Genomic DNA, 24559 nt, shown 5'->3' with positions numbered 1-24559 from the left:
TTAGAACATTTCCTTCCTTCCACTTTCCCTCTAGTGATTCAAATGCTTTCTTCTCCGTGAAAACCCCATAAACCCTAATCAATCATGTTTTCGTGTGGAACGAAGAAGAACAATGGTGCTTCGAGGGACCAAGCTCGTGCTTCCTCGGTGCTCGATTCTCCGGTCACTCCTCCTCTCCGATCCTCCGCCGTCCCTAACCGCCCACCCACCGGCACCCCCGCTCCCTGGACTCCTCGCTTATCTGTCCTTGCCAGGTCCCTCTCTCTCTCTCTCTCATGTTTGAATATGCTTCAGCTACTTCAAAATTGATTCTGCACAATACAAGTAACAATGAGAATTGATGATTTTGATTGATTGTGGAAACTTGTATTTTTCTGTTTTCCTATTGATTAGGGTTCCTCAGGTCAACAGAACTGGAAAAGAGGACAACACAGATCCAATTAAACCTGTTTTTGTTGCCGAGTTTCCCCAAGTTGTTCGCGATGAGCAAGCCGCCTTGCTGCACAAACGCGTTCCCGGTAAGCACAGTTGGATTCATCACTTCATTGCATTATTATTAACATGTGTACTTGTAAATTCCTTCATTCAGATTCAATAGTGAAAGTTAGAAAGAAAAAATAAAATTTGTGTTTGATTTGTCTGAGATATGTTGCAATGCAATGCAGTTGAAGGCTGCGCGTCTGGTGGGATTGACAAGAGCACGTCCCTTGCTTGGATTATTTCTGGAAACAGGGTTTTCATTTGGAGTTACTTGTCACCTGCGTCCTCCATGAAATGTGTTGTTCTTGAGATTCCTTTTAATGATGGGGATGTTGGCAAACATGAGGCTGGTAGTTGGTTGCTCTGTGTTGTTAATTATGATGGCGCCTCTTCAGGGGCGAATAAAGTTGCAAAACATTGCAACTCCGCAGCTGTTGTTTTGTGTAATCGAAAGACACGGGCTGTTGTGTACTGGCCTGACATCTATTCTCAATCACGCAATGCTCCAGTCACTAATCTTGTGTCTTCTGATGAGTTTGTGACTAGTTTGGTTTCTGATGGGAAAACATTCTCCAACTGGCTGCGGCGACCGAGTAGTTTGAATGAATTGCACATGTTTAACTCTATGATTGCTTCTGCAGTTCCTGGATGTGACTTTGTATGTGTGGCCTTTGCTTGTAGCTCAAGTGGTAAACTCTGGCAGTTTAAATGCAGTCCTTCTGGCATTCATCGAACAGAAGTGTGTGAAAGTAGTATGCATTTGCCTCCTGAAGGGGGTGATTCGGGTCAGCTCGAGGGCAACAAAGGGTACCCAAGGTCGCTGACGTGGTGTTTTCCCCATCATTCCACAAAGGAATCAAATCGCCAATTTTTGGTTTTGACAGATCATGAGATAAAGTGTTTTGGAGTTGAGTTCAGTTCTGATATACATGTTTCAATGCTTTGGTCTCAGGTAATTGTTGGAACAGATCCTGAGTTAGGCATTAAGAAGGATCTGGCTGGTCAAAAGGGAATTTGGCCTCTTGATGTGCAGGTAGATGATTATGGTAAAGTGATTACCATTCTTTTTGCAACTTTTTGTAAGGATCGGATTAGCAGTTCAAGCTACATGCAGTATTCTCTTCTGACCATGCAATATAAATCAGGATTGGATGTGGGAACTACAAATGACAAGATTTTGGAGAAAAAAGCTCCTATTGAGGTGATTATCCCAAAAGCTAGAGTTGAAGCTGAAGATTTCTTGTTTTCCATGCGGCTTCGAATAGGGGGCAAGCCGTCAGGATCTACAGTCATAATATCTGGGGATGGAACAGCCACTGTCTCCCATTATTATAGAAATGCTACACGACTCTATCAATTTGATTTACCCTATGACGCTGGAAAAGTACTAGATGCTTCAATTCTTCCATCTGCAGATGATCATGCAGAAGGTGCATGGGTTGTATTAACAGAGAAAGCAGGAATGTGGGCAATACCAGAGAAGGCTGTCATACTTGGAGGGGTTGAACCACCTGAGCGGAGCTTATCACGCAAAGGCAGCTCAAACGAAAGATCTGCACAAGAAGAGATAAGAAATCTTACATTTGCAGGCAACTTTGCTCCTAGAAGGGCTAGCTCTGAAGCATGGGGAACTGGAGATAGACAAAGGGCGGTTTTGAGTGGGATTGCACGTCGGACTGCACAAGATGAAGAATCAGAAGCTTTATTGAATCAGCTTTTTAATGAATTTTTATCCTCTGGACAAGTTGACAGGTCTCTTGAAAAGCTAGAAACTTCTGGTTCATTTGAAAGGGATGGAGAAATTAATGTTTTTGTGAGGATGAGCAAATCAATCATTGATACCTTAGCTAAGCATTGGACAACAACCAGAGGTGCAGAGATTTTGGCCATGGCTTATGTTTCCACCCAACTCTTGGAAAAGCAGCAGAAGCATCAAAAGTTCCTGCACTTTCTTGCCTTATCCAAATGCCATGAGGAGCTGTGTTCTAGGCAGAGTATGAAATTTGTAGTCTATTCTCCAAAAGTTTATGTTTTTTATTTGATCTTCAAACCACCCCTTTTACAATACTACCATATGCAACTAACTTGTTTGCTTATGTTTTCGGCCCGTTGTTACTATGACGGGCATGGTTGATGTAAGTTGAATTTATCTGCCAGCCTGATTATATTGCAAATAAAATAAATCAGCTACCTAATAATTATTCTTGGATGATCAATTTGGAATGGGTTTTGCAGATGGTAAAATAATCATACTTCTTAGGGTAACTATTACCACCTATTTGCTTCTGTCTAAGGATGTGGGAATGAGTTATGAGTGAAAGATAGGAGGTTTATAGTGACTAGATGAATTATCTTCTTTCTTTCTCATTTGTCTCACATGTGAGATATACAAATAATATAAATAGGTGAGGGAGTGAATAGATCAATAAAGCAGCTTTTTAAAGTTTTTGACTAGTTGATTTGGTTGATTAGATTTTTGATATGCATGTAGAATTTTAATTGTAGTTGCCATTTGACTTCTTGGGGTGGAATTTTGTGGAAGGATGTGTTTGATTTATGATTTAGCTACCGATTATGTTTTCCCAGGCATTTTTGTCAAAAAAATGATTATGTTAAATAAAATTGTAAAATAAATAGTTGTAGGTTCAGAGGAAACAAAACAACAGTTAGCAAACAATAGTTGGACATTCCATGACTAAATTACGTTTTTTTGATTATCAGGACATGCCTTGCAACTTATCTTGGAGCATGGTGAAAAGTTATCTGCAATGATTCAGCTGAGGGAACTGCAAAATCTGATTAGCCAGAACCGATCCACAGGTGTTGGCTCCTCGAATTCTAGTTTAGATATTCAGTTGGCAGGTGCTCTTTGGGACATGATACAATTAGTTGGTGATAGAGCTCGCCGGAATACTGTCCTTCTGATGGATAGAGATAATGCTGAAGTGTTCTACAGTAAGGTTTCAGATCTTGAAAATTTCTTTTACTGCTTAGATGCAGAGTTAGAGTATGTTATAAGACCAGAGCACCCATCTGGGATCCAGATCCAGAGAACATGTGAACTCTCAAATGCTTGTGTTACTATAATTAGGACATGCTTTGACTATAAGAATGAGAACCAATTATGGTATCCACCTCCTGAAGGTTTAACACCTTGGTATTGTCAACCTGCTGTGCGTAAGGGGATTTGGAGTGTTGCTTCTGTCCTGCTTCAGTTGTTGAATGAAACATCTGGGCTTGATAAAACAGCAAAATTAAATTTGTACAATCATCTAGAAGCTGTAGCCGAAGTTCTCCTTGAGGCATATTCTGGTGCTGTTACTGCTAAAATTGAGCGTGAAGAAGAACACAAAGGTCTACTGGATGAATATTGGAAGAGGCGAGATGCTCTTCTTGAAACTCTCCATCAACAAATTAAAGAATTTGAAGCTACTCATAAGGTTATTATTATATTTTGCTTACCTTATCATTGCGATTCTGGTGTGGAATATGATTACATTGTTCAAATAATTACTTGTGTAGGATTCAATTGAAGGAGCTGAAGAGCAGAATGATGAAGCCATTATGAAGCTTACTTCACGTCTGTTATCAATTGCTAAACAACATGGATGCTACAAAGTTATGTGGACAGTTTGTTGTGATGTAAATGACTCGGAATTACTGAGAAATATTATGGTATGAGGATGATTTTCTCTTTTGATGTGCCACTTCAATTGCTTTTGTTCCCTTTTTTCTACATCTTTGCGATTATGAATTTCTTAGCATAGTGACCCAAATATTTTGTTACGGGTTGTGGGCTTTAAGGTGGAGTTGAAGTCCACTGAGAAGAAATATTTGCTATAATAACAGTCCCCACCTGCAATGTAGAATAGAATTTCAGCCTTTGACACACAAAAATTGGCTATTGGAAAATGACAATTTATTATTTCCATTTGGTTACTTTACCGTAAAGATTCAATATGTACTACTATTGTTTGTTTCATATGAAGTGTGTTCTTGCTTATTCTTTATAAGATCACAGTTGATATTCTACTCTCAGGTGTCTGCTTTCTTCAAATGTATTTTCTCGTTCCAATAATGTCCCTGTGGTTTGTGTGCAGCGTGAAAGTTTGGGACCTGATGGGGGATTCAGTTACTATGTCTTTGAGAAACTTCATGAGAACAGACAATTCTCTGAGCTTTTGAAGCTAGGGGAAGAGTTTCCAGAAGAGTTGTCCATTTTCCTGAAAGAGCATCCAAATCTTCTTTGGCTTCATGATTTGTTCCTTCATCAATTTTCTTCCGCTTCGGAAACACTTCATGCTTTGGCTCTCACACAAAACATACAGTCTACCACAGCTGCAGAAGAAGAACAGGCGTATATGAAGTCAAAACTAAAATTGTCTGACAGAAAGAATCTTTTATATCTCTCTAAGATAGCTGCATTTGCAGGTATTGCTGCTGTGTGATTTTCATGCCTTGTGCAGATTATTTTCTTTTCTACGCTCTATTTTACATTTCTTTAAATGTTTCCCTTCTACTGTGATAACTACGCTAGATTTTGAACTCATTTTTGCTCTCCCTACGTACTATTCAGGCGTGTGAGGCCCTGCTGCCACCCTATTCTTCATTATGTATAGGTGGTCGATGTCTATCAAATTATCTCATAAAATGATAGTTTTTTGGGTCATATATTCTCTATTATCAAGTTGACTTTGTAATAGCTTTCCTTTCACGCTTTTGCTTATGGTCAAGAACAGTTGGATCACAACCTAGATACCACTTAGTTTAGTCATAGATAAACAAAAAATTATCTCATTTATGTACACATGCTCTGCATGTGACCTGTTTATTTATGGTTCACTTTAGGTCTGGCTTTGAACTCATGGGAGAAAGATGGTGTTCGTTTTTAGACCTGCCTTTTTGTTCCTCAAATCGTTATGTATTGTTTCAATTGGACACTGGCTGTTAAATGCTGATTTTTTTATAGATACCTGCAAATTTGAATTTGTTATTAATGCTAAAACCTTGTAAAACAGCTGGTAGAGATGCTGGAACTCAGGTGAAGGTGGACCGCATTGAGGCTGATTTAAAGATTCTGAAATTGCAGGTAGATTTCAGTTTTTATGTGACAGGTGTCATGGCATGCAAGTAAATTTATTTGTCAAATTAACAGGAAGCAGTTCTAAAAATGTTTTAATTTTAGAGGGAGTGCATGTCAGGAGACTGCTTAAGGATTTTGCATGCTTTGATTATTTCTTAAACACGTTTGGCAACAAAATTGCTTAGCTAATGGTGTTGAGAGTTGCACCTGTTTGTTTCATGTGCCACTTGAGGTTTGAAATCCACGTTTGCTTTGGTTCATGAGAGCTTGTTGAACCATGCAATGACATATAAGCCTTGTTGTACCCTTTAAAGAGTCCTGTTTACCTATTTTCACCTAGACACTTTGCCCGCAGGAAGAAGTAATGAAGCGTCTTCCTTCTGTTGAAGATAAGCAACTTATTGAAGATCAGCTGCTTCATCCAGAAGACTTGATTAAACTGTGCCTAGAGGGTGAAGATGGAGAGCTCTCATTGTGGACCTTCGACGTGTTTGCATGGACCAGTTCCTCGTTTCGCAAGACCCACAGAAAACTTTTGGAGGATTGCTGGAAGAAGGCTTCCAGTCAGGATGATTGGAGCAAGTTCCATGATTCATGCATGGTTGAAGGATGGAGTGACGAGGAAACCCTACAAAACCTGAAGAACACTGTACTTTTCCAAGCTTCAAGCAGGTGCTATGGACCCCGAAGTGAAAGCTTTGAAGAAGGTTTTGATCAAGTATTACCCTTGAGACAAGAGAACATGGAGACTTCTATGTTGGGGGATATGAGTTCTTCAGTTGAAACAATACTGATGCAGCACAAGGATTTTCCAGTTGCAGGCAAGCTTATGCTAATGGCAGTCATGTTAGGTAGTGATCATGATGGTGATATCGGAGTCGAAGAAGGGCCTTCTCCCATGGAATAGATAGCATGTCTTTGATCGGCTTTTATTTGCTCAGAATTAATTCTGACACCTAGAAGCAATTCACACAAGCTTTTCTCCAAAATTGATTTTAAAGTTAAAATCAATTGTAGGAAGATTTTCAAACAGGCATAGAGTGACATAACTATTACTGTAATACAAGTTGGCGCAGGTTTTGTCCTATCATGGCATGTGAAATGCAGTTCTTGTGTCATTCTACTATCTTGTTGCATTTCAATTGCATTAACACTTTATCCCTGGAGGAAGGATAATGGTAAAGGTTGCTCGATAGAAGTTATGGTACATAAAGTATAATAACTACAACTATCCCAGTGTGAAAAGAGATTATGTTTACTATGAAAATAGAAATGTTTCTTGTGCACCATTTTAACACCTTATTTGGGAAAGAAAAGATGGATTGTGTAAGGAAATGAAAGTGCCTATAATTTCTTTTATCGTGCATAAAAGCTATAGTTGTGATAATAATGTAATGAAAATGTCACGTAATAACGTGTATAGTGAAATCACTGAAATTAGGTAAGTATCTCTAAAATAACATCAAATGGAGTTATGGATGGAGATCTGAAAGAAATCAATCAAACAACGCGTTATTTTTGCAATTATAATATTATAAAGTATTAACTGGAAATGAAAATGTGAAATCAAATATTAGTTTAAAGCTTGTTTGTTTTCAAAAGTGTTTATTTTTTCTTGTAATCATAAAAGTGAGATTTTATTTGTAAGTATTATTTGTGGTAGCAATACAAAAACAAAAATAGATCGATTTTCGTCAATACTCCCTCCGTTCCAAAATAACTGACAATATTTCTAGTTGAATTTTGTTCCTAATTATCTGCCACTTTACAAAATTCAAGAGAGCATTAATTATACTTTACCAATTGTACCCTTCATTTATTGGTGGTAAGAAACTTCAAAAGTTAGAATTAATAAAAGAGATAAATTGTATAATAGGAGGTTACATAGTAATTTTAATAAAACAATAACATTAATTGTTATTTCTTAATATTTCTGCAACAATCTTAAAGTGTGAGTTATATAGGAACGGAGGGAGTATAACATAGATTTTATACACACGCGCAAATCCAACATATTGGTCCCTTGCTCATTAATGGTTAGCATTCTACTTCTTGCTACATCATCATTCTAGAATACCGAAGTAAACTCAAGCTAAACTACTAAAGATAAGAACAACAATCTACACCAGAAAACGCGTTAGAACTTGAACTGAAAATATTCCTACCTCATAGTCATATATCTATACTTTTTTTTTTTTTTTTGAATTTCATATATCTATACTTAGTCTCTCTGGTTTTGTTATTATATGATATGAGGTAAAAATTATATTCAAACTCTAAAACAAGTGTAGTTTGTTGTTGTTATCTTTATCTTTATTCACATAAGCAATTCACTTAATTAAACTTATGATCTCTCTTAGTTTAGATTATAGGCGATTTTGTTCCCTTAGTTTCTTTAGCTAATTAAGCACCTCTACTCTTAAACTAAAATTTGTCACTCCTCAATTTCATATATCTACATTCCTTATATCTTTATTTTTTTCTTAAAATACTTTTGGGAATAGGACTCTTTAAAGAATGTTTAGGATATGAGATTAAGGTTAAGAGGGGGATTTAGAATTTTTTGGGTTGTATAAAATTTAATATATTCCCTTTTTCTTATGATCTGTCTAATATAATTTAAAGAATCTTTTATGTTGATCTCGTTAATTTGTGCTCCTATACTTCCTTTTACTTTTGTGCTCCTACATCATCGAAAATTTTAGTGGCTAAAGCTGAAGAGTTGTTTAAAAATTGTTGGATCAAAATCACTCAGAGGACTTAAAGTGCAATATGGCTAAGTTTCATTTACTTTTCTTAATTATTATGTTGTTGGATGAGATATACTTTTTTTGCCATTTTTTACCTTAATAAAGGCTTTATTATATATGCACATGTGCACTTGCTAATATAGGCAATGTGGAACTTCTTTAAGTCACCACTTTATTATCTCTATTACTCCAAAGTTAAACTACTAAAGATAAGAACAACAATCTACACCAAAAAAAACGCGTTAGAACTTTAACTGAAAATATTCCTACCTCATAGTCATATATCTATACTTAGTGTCTCTGGTTTTGTTATTATATGATATGAGGTAAAAATTATATTCAAACTCTAAAACAAGTGTAGTTTGTTGTTGTTATCTTTATCTTTATTCACATAAGCAATTCACTTAATTAAACTTATGATCTCTCTTAGTTTAGATTATAGGCGATTTTGTTCCCTTAGTTTCTTTAGCTAATTAAGCACCTCTACTCTTAAACTAAAATTTGTCACTCCTCAATTTCATATATCTACATTCCTTATATCTTTATTTTTTTCTTAAAATACTTTTGGGAATAGGAATCTTTAAAGAATGTATAGGATATGAGATTAAGGTTAAGAGGGGGGTTTAGAATTTTTTGGGTTGTATAAAATTTAATATATTCCCTTTTTCTTATGATCTGTCTAATATAATTTAAAGAATTTTTTATGTTGATCTCGTTAATTTGTGCTCCTATACTTCCTTTTACTTTTGTAAAAAAAATGAAATTTAATATATTGGTTGGTGAGTATTGCGTGGAAGTATGTGTAAAATATGTAATTTCATTATTTCAACTTGTGAAACATTTGCTTTAAAATAAAAACTTAAGAGATTTAAGTAGAATAAGAAAGATGAGTTTTATGATAAAGCAAAAGGAAAATGGAGGGACACAATTGTAACCTTTTTTTTTTAAGACTGGTGTCCTCCTTCAGAAGTAATCATATTCGAGCTAGGAACATTCACATCATAGTGGGACTAACTCTCCCAGCGGGAGATTTTTCCAACACAATTGTAACCATTACACAATTTGACCAAAGCTGAAGCTGAAGAGAAATGGAAAGGAATATCGAAAATTTTAGTGGCTAAAGCTGAAGAGTTGTTTAAAAATTGTTTGGATCAAAATTACTCAGAGGGACTTAAAGTCCAATAAGGCTAAATTTTATTTGTTTTTCTTAATTATGTTGTTAGATGAGATATGCTTTTTTTGCCATTTTTTTTACCTTAATAAAGGCTTTTTCTTCCTCTTAATTATCCTAATTTTTCATCTAAATATTTTTTTCTTAGTTATACTATCATTGAGGGTTAAAAAATTACTGAGTTTAAGACTTAAACTCCATTCGTTTTTTCTTTCACACATATGAGCAACCTCAAGGCTTTATACTTATATTTACTCATCGTTTTGTTTTGATTTTGTTGATAAGGTTTGTTGTTGCGAGCGACATTCCATTTTTTCCACAGCAAACGCGTTTTTATACCGAGTAAAATGGCAGATCCTTTGATGCATTTTTCTATAAATATATTAAATATCACTCCTCTTGTTTCATGCCATATCAAAAATCTTATAGCTCACACTTCTTTGTTACCTTGAAATCACACTCTCACTAGTGCCTAAACCTTTCCTTTTGTTCTTGTTTGATCTTATAACCTTCTTCCTTAAATCCTTACCTATCCGAGTCTTAGTTTCACAATTAGCGTAGAATCTAAACTATAGCATTATATGATAAATCCAAACATGTGTCTCTTAGATTTGGAATTATTGTCTCTTAGATTTGCTTTCCTTTTAAAGTAGGCCTCTCAACCTCCTCCCTCATCATTTTTTGAGTTATCAATTTCCTTTCAAAAGTGCCTCTTAGATTCCAACAAACTTGGACTTGTTCAGCTTGACTTATCAAAAAGCAACTCCAATCAATCTAGTTCTTCCTGTCTCCTCCACCTTAATTACTGTCCAAGCAATCATGTCCTCAGCTGGTGATGATGATGATGCCAACATTGAACTTGGTGCTACCTTTCTCCTCACCACCACTAGCACTAGCAGAAACAGCAAGTACAGCAAGATATGGCGTAGAACCTCCTTAAACATAAGCTTCCTCATCTCTTTGAAGAAGTCAACATCTGCTAATGAGTCTCCTCCACCATCACCACTTTCTTCAGTGCCATACACCTCATTGTCTCCCTCTGAGCCTCCAGCTAGAACCTCCTCTTCCAAATCTTGTGTTGAAATTGATGTAGAGGAAGGAGAAGAAGATGCAGAAGAAGGGCACATTAGGAATGATATTGCAAGGATTGTGAAGGAGAAGGACTTGAAATCACTGAATGACCTTGGTGGGGTCAACCGTGTGTGTGATGTTCTTCATGATCAACGCCGACACTCAGAGTCAGAGGTATCAACCTGCATATATAATTGGGATAATGGCCTTTTCTTCAACAATTAAAGTTTTTTTAAAAAAAAGAACAAAGTCCTCAATTTCAGAAGCAAATCATTTAACTGTGAATATATTTCCTAATTTGTCTTTGAGGTTTTGGACAAAGATATAATATTATGTTCACTCTTGTGTTATGTTGTTTGCCTCATTGAATATTTTCAAGTTTTGAAGATGCATTATGTTGATGGGATTTTGGTTTTATGCACAGGAGAGCTCTAGTGAGAATGAGGTCCTTGGTGTGTTGGGCTCCACAGTGCAAGTTCATGGAACAAGCTTCTCCAGGTTTTTGTTGATTAGCTTCAAACAGAACCGTTACACAATTTCAATGCTATTGATTGCAGCTGGATTGACACTTGCCACAGGGTTCAAGCAAGAGGGAGCTAGATATGGTTGGCATGATGGTGTTGCTATAGTTTTTGCTGCTATGGTCCTGGTTGCATTCTCTTCAATAGCAAACTTCTGGCGTCAAAGAGAAATGATGAAATTGGCAAAGAGAAGGGGCAAGTTGGAATTCACAGTTCAAAGAGGTGAAGGATGCACAACAAAAGTTGCCATATCAGACATTAAGGTCGGTGACAAGGTGCGTCTGGGGCAGAATGATGAGGTTCCAGCAGATGGTTTGCTTGTAAATGGTGACATCCTTGTGATGGAAGAGGCAACACAAAGCAAAAGAGATTGTGAGGGGAACCCATTTCTTGTAGCTGGTTCAAAGGTGCTTGAGGGTCATGGACTGATGCTTGTAGCATCAGTTGGATCTTTGGCTGAGATGCCAAGATCTATAGGTCTCAAAATGGGTCAGGCTCGACGGACAGACCCAAAAATGTGTTGGCTCGCTGCGGGCCGACACCAGCCGGAACTGACACCCCTACAGAGCTCAATGAGTTACAATTCTGAAAAGGGATGCTTGCTGGGGAGTCTAATTGAGAAGCCAATTTCATACATTGACAAAGCTTCTCTTCTTATCTTCACCCTGGATGTGCTTGTAGTTTTCATTCGCCTAACTTGTAAGAAGGATGGAGATAGTAACGGGTTGCCGGAAATTAAGGGGAATGTCTCACTTGGCATGGTGATGGAAGTCCTTGAGAAATTATTTTTGAGACCACCAGGAAGGATTTTCATCTTCACAGGTCTTTTCACTGTTGTGGTACTATGTGTGCAACATGGTGTGCCACTTATGGTTACTATGTCTCTCAATGACCAGATTGATAAGGTAGAATCAGACCAAGATGATGCAGTTCTTCATGATTTATCAGCTTGTACAACAATGGGGTTGGTAACTGTCATCTGCATTGATGTATCAGGTGGGCTTATATCTAAACCAATGGAAGTTAGCAGAATATGGATGGGGGAGACAGAGATCAGCAACAAGGTTGAGGGATCAGAAACAGATCTAGTTGTGCTTGAAGTCCTTAAACAAGGAGTTGGTTTATCAATTCTTGCACCTGAACTTTCTCTTTCTCCAATGTCCCGTTCACTTGTTTTTTGGGCAGAAACAGCATGGGAAATGAACATGAAATCTCTCACAGAAAATTTTGACATTCTTAACCACAGAAATTTGAGTTCTGACAAAGAAGGAAGTGGAGTTTTGGTGAGAAAAGCTGGGGCCAATGAACAAGCTCTGCACTTACACTGGAGTGGGGCTGCATCCACAATATTGGAAATGTGCTCACATTACTATGATGGTGAAGGAGAATGTTGTTCCATGGAAAATCAGAAAATCAAATTTGGACAGGTGATTCAAGAGATGGAGGAGAGTGGCCTAAAACCAATTGCATTTGCTCATAGAGAAACACAGGTGGAAGAACTTGAGCAAGATGAATTGATCTTGATCGGATTGATAGGCCTCAAATACACATGCCAAGAATCAACAAAAGTAGCTTTGAAAAAACTCAGAGATACTAAAATAAAGATCAAATTGGTCTCAGGGGATGACATCATGTCAGTGAAAGATATAGCTTGTGATCTGGGACTAGGAATGGAAGAGATAGAAGGTGGACATGTTGAAGGCAAACAACTTCAAGATTTGCATTGCAAAGCTAGACTAGAGAAAGTGGATCAAGCCAATGTAATGGGAAGTTTCAGCCTTGAAGATAAGCTTGACATGGTGCAGTGCTTGCAAGAGAAAGGTCATGTAGTTGCATTCATTGGAAGAAATTTAAGTCATGCTTCAGTTCTCAAGGTAGCTGATGTAGGGATAGTTCATGATTCTCAGGGTAGAATAATGCACAGAGAGAGTTCTGGTATATCTATCAAATGTTTCAGTGCATTGAAACCAATTGTGAGGGCTGGCAGAAGTAAATATCTTAATATTCAGAAGTTCATTCAACTTCAGCTTACATTCAACATCTCAGGGTTACTCATATCCTTCATGACAACCGTATCCACTGGAAATTCACCCCTAACAGCAATTCAATTGATTTGGGTGAATGTGCTAATGTGCCTTCTAGGTTGCATCATGATGGTAATGGAGTTAAGCAGTGAGGAACAACTTGCAAATCCACCATCTAATAGGAATCAACCAATCATAACCATTGATATATGGAAAAACATAGTCATTCAAGTCTTTTATCAAGCATTTGCATGCATGGTACTTGAATTTGGAGGACATGTTAGTGACTGGGAAAAGAGAGTGAGGACAACCATGATCTTCAACACATTCCTACTGTGCCAAATCTTCAATCAGCTCAACATCATGGGTTTGTTGAAAAGGGAAATTCTCAAGATTGTTGTTCTTCAGAGATACTTTTTTTTATTCTTGGTGGGCTTAGGTGGTTGTTTCCTTGTGCAAGTGTTGGTGATTGAGTATGCAAAAGGCCTAGCAGATGGCATGGGCTTGAATGCTACTCAATGGGCTATATGTATCCTGGTTGGTGCTCTTTCATGGGTAATTCAATGGGCTTTGAGGAATCTTCCAGATTTTCTTAGAACTTATTGTACTTCAGCATCAAATACTCCAGAGTCCATTACCCAACCATCATGGTTCTATTTTTTTCATTTGCGATTCTCCTTTTGGTCTGTGTAGTGGCAGGTTAACTTGACACGCGCATGTAGTAGGGACTCGAATCCTTTTTTTTATGATGACACGGTGCAGGGACTCGAATCCATGTTATGAATGAAGTATCCCAAAAATTTAAACTAAACAGTGACGACATATTAATGATTTTACATTGTAGTTTTAAATGTAACAATACTAATAGTAGTAATAATAATCATAAGACCTTTGGTTAAGGTTTTTTCCTCTTAATTATCCTAATTTTTCATTTAACCATTTATTCTTATTTATGATATTATTGAGGGTTCAAACTTCAAACACTACCGAGTTTCAGATTTAAACTTCATTCCTTATTTTCACTCAAATTATTTGACTGTTTGCTGAAAGATGGTGTTTTTTTTGTCTTTGATACCGAGTGAAGTTAATTAAGGATGTCATTTACCTCTTCTCAAATCCTGAGATGTTTAGTTCTCACATAAACCAAATTTGTAATTTAGCAAGGATGAGCTGATACCTTGTGCTATTGAGGTTTAAGTGTTGGCAGCCCAGTCTTTGCTTGTGGCTGTTTGTCATATGGACCCTGAGTTTATGTGGTTTCAGTTACTTTGTGAAAAATAAGTGTTTTTTTTTTTTCTCTAACATGTAGTTAACAGCAAGTCACTCAAAAACTTAGAGCTCTTTCCACATTTCATTTTTCTTACACTATCCCCACCATATTTTTCTGGTAATAGCTTCTATTTCTCCTACATTTTTTTTTATAAAAGATTACTAAGTTACCCATAAAGATGAATAACCCTATTGTTGATGGATCAATAGTGTTGGTTACAAAATTCAAGTAAAAATGTGAGTGTCATCCTCAATCCAATTATCTTAATGAATAATTCACTTATGAAGAAAATAACCAGCAATGGTTGCCCTGGTGGTGAAAGACTTGGGACTTGGGAGTGTGCTCCTCTCCAGGTCTCAGGTTCGAAACCTACTGGTGAATCAAACATTGTTGGCCAGGCCATACAGAGCGAAGCTCTGGCTTCAATTGGGCCCCCCGCAAGTGGTCGGTGGGATTGGTCCCCCAGGATTAGTCAGTCCAGTGGGCTGGATTACCTGAGTTATCAAAAAAAACTTATGAAGAAAATAATATAGGGATAAGTGTAATTGTGTAAATACTGAGGTGTCAAATAATATTAGCATGGAAAAATATGTGATGGGCAATGGGGTTGCTCTGTAGTCTGTACCATCAGCCCAATACAAACCCTCTGCCAAGTTTAACTCTTTCTTTCTTAACTTTGCTGGACCTGATTTCTGTGGCTTACATTCACCCTCCACAAAACATCTGAGCAAGTGGACCTGTGCATCCAGATGGCAGAATGAGAGCCAATTTCTCAATGCAAAATATCAGGTTGAGAATCCACATCCAAATCCACCACCAATGAGATGTTGCTGACTTGTGCATATCCTCATCCACAATATCACATTACACTTCTATAAACCTTGTGAGCTTCTTCATCATTCTGCAGAAGCAAAACACACTAGCTAGCACCAAAGGAAACACTACCAAAGTGCAAGAAGCATAACATAACCATGGCCACCTCTGCTATCCAGCAATCAGCATTCACTGGCCAGACTGCTTTGAAGCAGGGAAATGAGCTCCTCCGCAAGGCTGGTGGCTTTGGCAAAGGTCGCTTTACCATGCGTCGTACTGTGAAGAGTGCTCCTCAGAGCATTTGGTAAGGAAGTAGTAGTTCAATTCAAGTAAAATTACCCTGCACAATACTTCAACTACAAAATATTTCCAACGTTTTTTGTTTAATCTCAGTAGTTATGGTTTCTAAATTCTAATGATCCTCACCTCCTCTATCTCATGTCTCTTGAGAACATAATACTAATTCTCAGCAAGATGGAGCTGGCCCAAAAGCCAGGGATCTTCCATTTTAATAATAGCATGTTTTGGAATGCGATCTGTAATCACGTTTGAAGCCAGAATCAATTATGAAGAGTAACTTATGTACCTGAGAATTTATTCTGAGAGAAAGAGGAGAAAAAGAAGCAAATCTAATACATCTTTGGATCAACTTCTCTTTTTTTCATAATCAATTCTAAACTAGAAGTCACTCACAGAAGCTTCTCCTCAAAATTGATTTTGGCTCTAGAAATAATTGTAAAAGAATTTCTAAACATGAACTAAATATGCAATAAATCATATTAAAGGCTAATAGCTCATGATATAGCAATTACATATAGTTATGTTTGTCTTGTAAAGTTTAAAAATAACATCCTGTGCAAACATTTGAAGTGAGGTCCTGACAACTTGTTTCAGAATGTAATAACATGTTGGTTGAGCTTATTTTTCTCAAAATCAATTCTGACGTCAAGTTTAGGAGAAACTTTTGTTCATAATTGATTTTGGCTTTGGAATCAATTATAAAAGAATTTCCGAAAATACACTCACTGACTTGGCATGACCTCTTGTTAAAAACAGGTATGGCCCTGACCGTCCCAAGTACTTGGGTCCTTTCTCTGAGCAAATTCCATCATACCTGACTGGTGAATTCCCTGGTGACTACGGATGGGACACAGCTGGATTATCAGCTGACCCCGAAACCTTCGCCAAGAACCGTGAGCTCGAGGTGATTCACAGCAGATGGGCCATGCTTGGTGCCTTGGGATGCACCTTCCCAGAAATCCTTGAAAGGAATGGTGTCAAATTCGGTGAGGCAGTGTGGTTCAAGGCTGGTGCCCAGATCTTCTCTGAGGGTGGCCTTGACTATTTAGGCAACCCAAACCTGATCCATGCTCAGAGCATCCTTGCAATCTGGGCTACTCAGGTTGTGCTCATGGGATTAATTGAAGGCTACAGGGTTGGTGGAGGACCCCTTGGTGAAGGACTAGACCCACTTTACCCAGGTGGTGCCTTTGACCCACTTGGTTTGGCTGATGACCCTGATGCATTTGCAGAGTTGAAGGTGAAGGAACTCAAGAACGGTCGATTGGCAATGTTCTCCATGTTTGGCTTCTTTGTTCAGGCCATTGTTACTGGCAAGGGCCCTATTCAGAACCTTTACGACCATGTTGCTGACCCTGTTGCCAACAATGCTTGGGCTTTTGCCACTAACTTCGTCCCTGGACAATGAGGGTACCAAGATATGCCTTTTCAGCTGCAATCTTCTGCTCCCATTTTCAGTTCTGTTGTGTTTAACTTCATTTTCACTGATGTAACTACACGAGCCGAAGAAGAATCTGTATGAGAACGATTGCATGTTAGACATGAATGAGTCCCTAATATTATCAACTCTTATGCATGGATTCATGATATTGACTGGGTTTTTTTTTTGAAGGGTGATATTTACTGGGTTGTCTTGCACAAACTTAGTCATGGTTTTCTATTTTTCCCATAACCTGAACCGTTTTTCCTCAAAATGATAATTAGTAAAAACATGGCAACCAAGTTCAAGGCCTCTACTGTATGAAGGTAATCAAACAAAAACCCAACAACATGCAGAAATTCTTAAACATTTAATCATGAGTTGATATCCTTTTGCTTAAACTTCAAGATAACAGAATATGCTTACACAAACTGAATGACTGTAATTATTAAATCTGAGGTGATAGTAAACTAATTCTACACATTGGAAATGACACCAGGAGCATAAAATAATTTGATTATAGTACAATTCCATGAAGCTAATCATCTTTATCAAGTGATAAAGAGGCCTAAAGGAATTTCAACCACATAGCTATTATTAGCTATAAGCCTTCAACCATTTTTTGAGAAACTGATACCTCGATAGGGAAGCTGGGAGCTTCAGATATGAGTGTCAAAAGCACCACAGGGATCCATGACTTGCTAATGGAAAGGCAATCACCAAAAGTCATTGCAAGAACAAGTTCCTTTTTTGAAATGATGGAAGCGGCTATTATCTCTCACTATTATTTCACGACCATAGATAGCAGAGAGGAGTTTTGTAACTGCGTGGCAATCATTACAAACTCGAAGGTTCTTCATAATGCGAATAGGCGTCCGTCTTTCCATGTTTAGGAGACCAAATGAGATGGCCAACCTCTCACTATGGTTCTCTAGTTCAGATTCTTTTTCTTTTTCACCTTCAATATTTAGCAGAACTTGGCTTGTATCAGGAACATGTCCTGCCAGTTTCAGTTTCTTACTCATCTCCCTCAACTTAGCATATATAGCCTTGGTTTGGGGATGCGACTTGTCACCCACAATAAACCGGTTCAGTTTACCTCTGTGCTCAACAATGCTGCATCCAGCATCCTTTAACACTCCTCTCTCCTTCATCATTTCTCTTACATGTGAAACTTTATCCCACTTTCCAGCTGCAGCATAAATGTTAGAAAGTAGAGTATAACACCCTGTAGCATCAGGATCCGCCTCAATTAAATTGTGAGCTGCGTATTCCCCAATTTCCAAGTTTCCATGGTTCCTAGAACTGCTAAGCAAACTCATCCAGATGACTTTGTTTGGTCTCATTGGCATGCTCTCAATGATGTTTTTTGCCTGCTGAAGATGCCCAGCTCGACATAAAATGTCAACAAGGCAACCATAATGTTCAACTGTGGGCACAATCTTATATTCATTTATCATCATATCAAAACATTTGTTTCCCTCATCTACCAAGCCTTTATGACTACAAGCATTTAACACACCAATGAAAGTTATAGCATGTGGTTTCATTCCAATTCTGCGCATCTCCATAAAAAGTTCTAGAGCTTGGTCAGCCAAACCATGCATTCCTAAGCCCACAATTATAGCTGTCCAATGCCCCAGTTTCTTGTTGGCTATTGCTTTGAAAACAGCCAAAGCACTCTCTATGCTGCCACACTTAGAATACATTTCTATCAGTGATGTGCCAAGTACACCATCCAATTCAAAGCAATGCTTAACCATAAACGAATGGATCCATCTTCCATTACCAAGAACAGCCAAACCTGAAACAGCAGAAAGAGCACTGAGTATTGTGACATGGCTAGGCATGAGGCCCTCTTTCAGCAACACTTCAAACAATTCCATAGCTTCAAGAAACCGCCCGTTGAGCTGGTACCCGGATATCATCGAGTTCCAACTTATCAGATTCCTCCCCGGCATCTGGCCAAACAATTGACGCGCGAGATTGATTTTACCAGACTTCATATACCCATTGATCATGGCATTCCAAGAAACCGAACTCTTCTTAGGCATCTGATCAAACACCTCTCGTGCAGCCTCAACCTTGCCGCATTTGGCAAGCCCATCAAGCAAAGCAGTCCAAGTAAACGCGTCCCTGCTGGGCATTTCATCGAACAGCTTCATTGCCACCTCAACATTCCCATTTCTCGCGTACCCATCAATCAAAGAGTTCCATGACACCACATCTCTATCAACCATTTTATCAAACACCTTCCTAGCCAAACCCATCTCACCCCACTTAGCATACATGTTAACCAAACTGCTCTGCACAAATTTATCAAAGCCAAACCCGATTTTGAGGACATACCCATGAATCTGTTTCCCTTCCTGAACAGCATGCAAGCGAGAACACCCCTTGATGACGCATGGGAGAGTGAAACCATCAGGGAGGAGGTCGTGATGGAGCATTTGGCGAAAGAGGAGAAGGGCATCGTTGGAACGGTGGTTGTGGACGTAGCAGCTGATGATCAGGTTCCATGAAACCAAAGTGGGTTTATGCATGGTGTCGAAAACGGAACGAGCATGGTTGAGGTCGTTTGTGTTGGGGTTTGCATAGAGAGATAGAAGGCGTGAAGAGGCATCTGGGTTGTTCAAAGTGCCTGATTTGAGATACTGAGCATGAAGCTGGTGTGGTTCTGGTTGTGGAAGGAAGGAAGAAGAAGAAGAATGCACCAGTCTCTGCATTGCGATTTGCAATATCCACAACCATGTAACAGTAACCTTTTTCTTATCTTCAAAGGTTCTATATATATATATAAATATTTATATATATATATATATTTATATATATATATATGTGTGTGTTATCATAAATATTAAAAAAAATTGTTACATATTTTTTTGATAACTAGTTAAATATGGAATTATGGAAAGAATAAGTAAAGTAGTCATAAGTACTGACATGTGGATGCTTGGTTCAAGTCGTATATATTTAATTTTCAAGCAAAGTTGATTGTCTCATATGAAAGATATTTGTAAGCACGAAAAAGTAGTTCGCAAATAAAATAAGAATTGCTACAATCGATCTTTTGACTTAATACCCTTCTCATGTAGCTATCAAATGCATGTGTATTATCGTGTGTTTAAGTAAACAACTTAATTAAGTACTTATAATAATATACGCTTATTTTTAATGTAATTTGGTAAATTTATTGTAATAAACTAAAATAGGATATGGATAAACATACATTCTTATTCATAACCTAATCTGAATGAAAATAAATTCAAAATAACTTATAAATAGGTCATAAGTTATTTACACTTTCAAGGATTTGTCTCCTTAAAGTGAAAGATGGTAAAGTAAGTATCACAATTATCAATAGTGATTACCTATTTTGAAAAATCAATAAAGTAACCAAAGTGGATATGACCTTTATCATTATAATCTTTGAGTCGATAACTAGAGGCTAAATCATTTTGACGGAAGATATATATTATCGAAGTGGATATGACCTTTATCATTATAATCTTTTTTCCACCCATATAGTCAAGGTTTGAATCGTTGACAACATATTTAAGAAGCTTATTTATTTACCTATTGTTCTCGGATGCTGTGGTGCCTATAAATTTATTAGAACATATATAATTTAATTTAATAGTTTATTTAAATACCTAAGGGTATGCACACAAGTAAACTTACATTTAAAAATGTCATGTCAGAAATTATAAAATTGCCTACACTAAACATGTCATGCTATAATGTGAGAGGGACGCAAGCATTAGAAAGCAACACAACCAATCTAATATATTTTGCATCATAAATTAGGCATAACATTACCATATCTACAATTTAAAAGTTAATTGTGTGTGTTGTTAAACAAACCAAAGGCTTACGTATTAATTTGAGTTAGTTCTCTCTCTTTCCTTGATGGACACCATGACTAGTTTAATCGTTGATAGTAAACTCCAAATGTATTCCTTCTCAATTCCTTTTGTCTCTTCTCCACAGCACCACGTTCCCCTTCCAAGCTCCAAAACAATTATGGCACATTCAACAGTTGAAAACTTACACAAAAAGAAGTATTATACCACCAATGACCAAACAAATATATACCATCTTCTCCTTAGCACACAGTGGCTTAAATTGACATGCCCAGATAAGCATTACCTAACCATTTATTCTCCAAAATACTCTATTCGAAATGCTACTATGCATCATTAATTTGGACTTTACCTCTTAGCCTTTTCTTCCTTCAAAAAGTCCCTTTGGCCACATATCTTGTGACCTTGCCTTCATCTATACTAACTTTTAAGCACTTTCCCTTTGGCATGTTGTCAAGGATTAGTTGATTCTTTTTTTAATATGGTGTACTAAATTGTTATCGTAATTCTAACTTGTATGTGATGAAAATCAGTAGGTTTTCCAAACATTGTGGTTTCTAAGGATTGAACTTTTAATTAAGAGGTTCAAATAACAACTTTTAACTACTGCGACCGACACCAATTGAGTATGACCAGTTGATTGTTAGTCTCTGTTGTCATCACCCGGAATCAATTAGAAGGCCCCAAATGCTAAAATAATAATGCTCAACAGCTAAAAATGATGATCTCCTATAACATTCATTCCCTTGTATTATATACCACTTCCAAACCACTATATGTCAAACCCACCAAAATATAGATCCCTTCCCCTCAACAGAGAAGACCCAAGATTGAATTTTCAGTACTCAGTATCAGTACCAAATGGGTAGGCAAGATGATGATCCTACCATGGTTAACTCCTCCATCGCTCTTCTTCAAGAAAGGTTTAGACAGTTGGAGAAGGTGAAACAAAAAAGAGAGGGGAAAGAGCTTGTTAGATTGTTGTCATCATCAGAGAGCCAGAGGAACACCTCATCATCTATGTATAACCCTGCATCACAACAGAGCATGGGGGTTCGACTTCCACCACATAGGTCAATTATCCATGATCCTCTTTCTCTTGGGCTCAATTTGGCAACCAAGCAAGGAGATCATGATCACAACAACACCATGAAATCACCCCAGTCCTCAAATTTATGGTCAAAGGGTGCATCAACATCAAGAAAATTTGATAACTACTCAGATGTTGATACTTCTCTTCACCTGTAAATATTTCATCTAGTGTAATTGTCTTTGCTTCCTCATCTATATATATGTATAACAGCCCTGTGCCATCATTTTGTAGCAGTGAATGATTAAGAAGGATTTGTATCAGTTATGCTCTCCCTCTGAAAGTATATGAATATATGGTATATGAAATGTTAATTAAGCAATTATATGAGAACATATAGATACAGATATTTAAATTTTCTGGAGATTAAAATAATTATAGTAAGAATTTAATTTTCTTTATTTTTTAAATATATTTTATTTTCTGAAGAAGAAAATATATATATATATATATATATATACATTAACATTTTAATTAATTACATATATAAATATTGTGCTTGTATATGGATTTTTCATTTAAAAGGTTGCATTTTGTAGCTAGAAAGTATCTTGTGTTTGTGCAGAGGAAGAAGAGGTTGGGTCATCAGTTCCGTTTTGGGTTTGTGCGTTATTTTTCTTTGGAAGTTGCGGCCAAGGCGGTTAAATGTTTGGATTGCATAAGAGTTGGTGGAGCACCCTTATCTGTGGCTTTGGATAAACCCCCTCGGAGGCGACGGCACGAGCCGCTTCGTTGGGTTGTTTGGCTTCTCAAAAGGTAGAAAATATTTCTGCTCGAACCTGACGAGACGTGTTGTTAGGGGTGAGGAAGGCTACATGTCCGGCTGTTCGTGAGGAAGTTGATATGCTCTTGGCCTCTGGTATTGCTAGGGAAGCTGCTCAAGATGTTAGGATTCCATTTGATGTGCTTTTTCCTGAACTCTTGGCCCCTGGCTCCAATCAGGTTGGTGAGGAGTCACGCTTCTTAGACGGGTTTTCAGGGACTCCCTTTGTATCTGGCTATGATGAGAGTTCTTTATTGGATGAGGATCTTTTTTCCGGATTGCTTTCTACCAGAGAGATTGGAGATGTAGGTTTTTGGAGTAGTGATTGGGACACAGTTTTCTGAAGTTTAGACCTTGATGGATGATTGTGTGCTTGAAGAAGAGTGGGAGCTTGATGTTGAGAGGTCTTGGGATGTTGGGGGGGTTTTAAGGAGTTCTCCGATTCGGGAGGATTTGAGTTCAACTACCCATAGGGGTCGTGGACGACCTAGGAAGTTGGTTTTGTTATCCTCTATGTCCAAGGATAAAGCTCATAGGCCTAGGGGAGACGTAGGAAAGTTTTGAAGAGGGGTCGGAAGAAAAAGGCTCAAGGTGAGATTCCAAGGGGCTTATATGAAGAAGAAGGCACAATCTCTCTTGAGGCTAACGAAGGGAATCAGCTGATACTTCTACCGGCGGAGTTTTCAGAACCACACGGTGTTATGACTAGGGCGAGAAGTGTTTTGTTGATGGGAAAGTACTTAGACATGAGGTATGATTGTACATATGAGTTTGCTTTGAATCAAATTGCGGCCCAGATTCAAGCGCATAGGCCTCCTTCGGGGTGGTGGTTGGTGGTTTGGTGTTTCTGATCGGAGTCGAGTGCTTTATCCTTTCTTTTGGTCTTTGAGCCCTTATAGTCTGTAGCTTTTGGGCTTTTATTTTTGGTTGGGTTTAGGGTTCTTTGATGTTGTATAGTTTTATGGTTTGCTTTCTTTTGGAGATCGTACTTCATAGAGGGGTGATTAGCTTTTTGTTTCTACTAATAACCCCCTTGCTTGCTTTGTCTTCTTTTTAGCTTTGTTTTTCAAAGTTGTGAATAATACACTCTTTTACCTTCTTCTTTTTTTAAAGTATCTTGTGGTGTCAGAATTGTCAATAAAAACAGTAGTGAATGTAACTTAATTGTTCATATTTTAATAGTCCTTTTGTTTTAATCAGATATTAAATTAATTTTTTACATTTTTTTTTGAAACTATTAAATTTTTACATCTTGGATATGTAATTTAATTTACATACCTTCATTTAAAATTAGTATTTTTTTTTAAATTGCAAAACCTAAGAAACATACAATCATATATGAATACGTAGTGACATGATCATATAAACTAAAGTACTTGGGCCTTTTGCCCTCTCAACAACTAAAGAAAACTAAAGTACTCCTTTGTAACCAAATGAGTTTTTTTTTTTAATTCCAATACTTCATTGATTAAGAAAAGGAAAAGCTGCATCTACAAATAGAGATGCTCTATTTCAGTTGGGAGACTATCCCACCATAACTTTGCAACCAAATAAGTAATTTTGCGTAATCTTGATCATACAAACAAATAGATGACTTTTTTGGTAGAGTTTGTTAAATAGGATCAAAATGTCACATTTTCCTTTTAATCAATAAATAAAATAGTAGAGAGGGAACTTCACAGCCCTAGACATTAGAGCAAAGTGGGTAAAACTCTTCTTCAAGGAAATGCTTTTTGCAAGGAAGTGGATGCTTTTCGCAAATTGAGTCAGAGACCTCCTTGTGGAATACTTATGTACCCATGGTGTTATGCAGTAGTTTGGTCTCAACATCATGTTGGTTTCTATTCACTATTGCCTTCTCACTACCAAAAAAGAGATCGTCTGCGGCATCCTCAATGTCTAGTAGCACAACCATGCCCTTAAAACCTACGAGGGCTTCA

General features: G+C 37.5%; 5 protein-coding genes and 1 long non-coding RNA gene across 7 annotated transcripts; 4 read left to right on the top strand and 2 right to left on the bottom strand.

Moving 5' to 3' along the window:
- Nucleotides 1-3: 3 nt before the first annotated feature.
- Nucleotides 4-6852, top strand: LOC130732921 (nuclear pore complex protein NUP133). Its single transcript, XM_057584932.1, has 8 exons — nt 4-254; nt 394-518; nt 666-2474; nt 3202-3920; nt 4003-4155; nt 4581-4911; nt 5499-5569; nt 5919-6852. The coding sequence occupies exons 1-8, from the start codon at nt 85-87 to the stop codon at nt 6468-6470; spliced, it is 3930 nt and encodes a 1309-aa protein (XP_057440915.1). The 5' UTR covers nt 4-84; the 3' UTR covers nt 6471-6852.
- Nucleotides 6853-9905: 3053 nt separating this feature from the next.
- On the top strand, nt 9906-14081 carry LOC130732920 (putative calcium-transporting ATPase 13, plasma membrane-type). Of its 2 annotated transcripts, XM_057584931.1 has the most exons (3): nt 10511-10729; nt 10980-11053; nt 11134-14081. In XM_057584931.1, the coding sequence occupies exons 1-3, from the start codon at nt 10662-10664 to the stop codon at nt 13791-13793; spliced, it is 2802 nt and encodes a 933-aa protein (XP_057440914.1). In that variant the 5' UTR covers nt 10511-10661; the 3' UTR covers nt 13794-14081. The 2 variants fall into 2 exon arrangements, with proteins under 2 accessions (XP_057440913.1, XP_057440914.1); XM_057584930.1 differs by having other exon boundaries at nt 9906-10729; nt 10980-14081.
- A 455-nt stretch (nt 14082-14536) lies between these two features.
- LOC130732919 (uncharacterized) lies at nt 14537-15128 on the bottom strand. Its single transcript, XR_009017214.1, has 2 exons — nt 14996-15128; nt 14537-14864 (listed from the first exon to the last, which is right to left on the bottom strand). It is a non-coding gene; the product is annotated as an uncharacterized LOC130732919 (long non-coding RNA).
- A 137-nt stretch (nt 15129-15265) lies between these two features.
- Nucleotides 15266-17072, top strand: LOC130732917 (chlorophyll a-b binding protein 215, chloroplastic). The gene is made up of 2 exons (XM_057584928.1): nt 15266-15487; nt 16240-17072. Exons 1-2 carry the CDS (start codon nt 15342-15344, stop codon nt 16889-16891), a joined length of 798 nt encoding a protein of 265 aa, XP_057440911.1. The 5' UTR covers nt 15266-15341; the 3' UTR covers nt 16892-17072.
- Nucleotides 17073-17223: 151 nt separating this feature from the next.
- Nucleotides 17224-19677, bottom strand: LOC130732916 (pentatricopeptide repeat-containing protein At1g08070, chloroplastic-like). Its single transcript, XM_057584927.1, has one exon. It carries the CDS (start codon nt 19627-19629, stop codon nt 17620-17622), a length of 2010 nt encoding a protein of 669 aa, XP_057440910.1. The 5' UTR covers nt 19630-19677; the 3' UTR covers nt 17224-17619.
- Nucleotides 19678-21470: 1793 nt separating this feature from the next.
- On the top strand, nt 21471-22119 carry LOC130732918 (uncharacterized). The gene has a single exon (XM_057584929.1). The coding sequence runs from the start codon at nt 21628-21630 to the stop codon at nt 22012-22014; it is 387 nt and encodes a 128-aa protein (XP_057440912.1). The 5' UTR covers nt 21471-21627; the 3' UTR covers nt 22015-22119.
- Nucleotides 22120-24559: the final 2440 nt, after the last annotated feature.

Source organism: Lotus japonicus, chromosome 1 (assembly GCF_012489685.1).
Source record: "Lotus japonicus ecotype B-129 chromosome 1, LjGifu_v1.2".
Lineage (NCBI taxonomy): Eukaryota > Viridiplantae > Streptophyta > Magnoliopsida > Fabales > Fabaceae > Lotus > Lotus japonicus.
The sequence above is the reverse complement of the archived record's forward strand: the minus strand, read 5'-3'. Positions and strand labels throughout refer to the sequence as shown.

Excerpts from the sequence above, each read along its gene's own strand:
- LOC130732921 (XM_057584932.1), top strand. The coding sequence starts at position 85 with ATGTTTTCGTGTGGAACGAAGAAGAACAATGGTGCTTCGAGGGACCAA. Across the intron at positions 519-665 it reads GCTGCACAAACGCGTTCCCG|TTGAAGGCTGCGCGTCTGGT; the intron begins GTAAGCACAGTT and ends AATGCAATGCAG. Across the intron at positions 5,570-5,918 it reads TAAAGATTCTGAAATTGCAG|GAAGAAGTAATGAAGCGTCT; the intron begins GTAGATTTCAGT and ends CTTTGCCCGCAG.
- LOC130732920 (XM_057584930.1), top strand. The coding sequence starts at position 10,304 with ATGTCCTCAGCTGGTGATGATGATGATGCCAACATTGAACTTGGTGCT. Across the intron at positions 10,730-10,979 it reads GCCGACACTCAGAGTCAGAG|GAGAGCTCTAGTGAGAATGA; the intron begins GTATCAACCTGC and ends TTTTATGCACAG.
- LOC130732917 (XM_057584928.1), top strand. The coding sequence starts at position 15,342 with ATGGCCACCTCTGCTATCCAGCAATCAGCATTCACTGGCCAGACTGCT. Across the intron at positions 15,488-16,239 it reads AGTGCTCCTCAGAGCATTTG|GTATGGCCCTGACCGTCCCA; the intron begins GTAAGGAAGTAG and ends TGTTAAAAACAG.
- LOC130732916 (XM_057584927.1), bottom strand. The coding sequence starts at position 19,629 with ATGCAGAGACTGGTGCATTCTTCTTCTTCTTCCTTCCTTCCACAACCA.
- LOC130732918 (XM_057584929.1), top strand. The coding sequence starts at position 21,628 with ATGGGTAGGCAAGATGATGATCCTACCATGGTTAACTCCTCCATCGCT.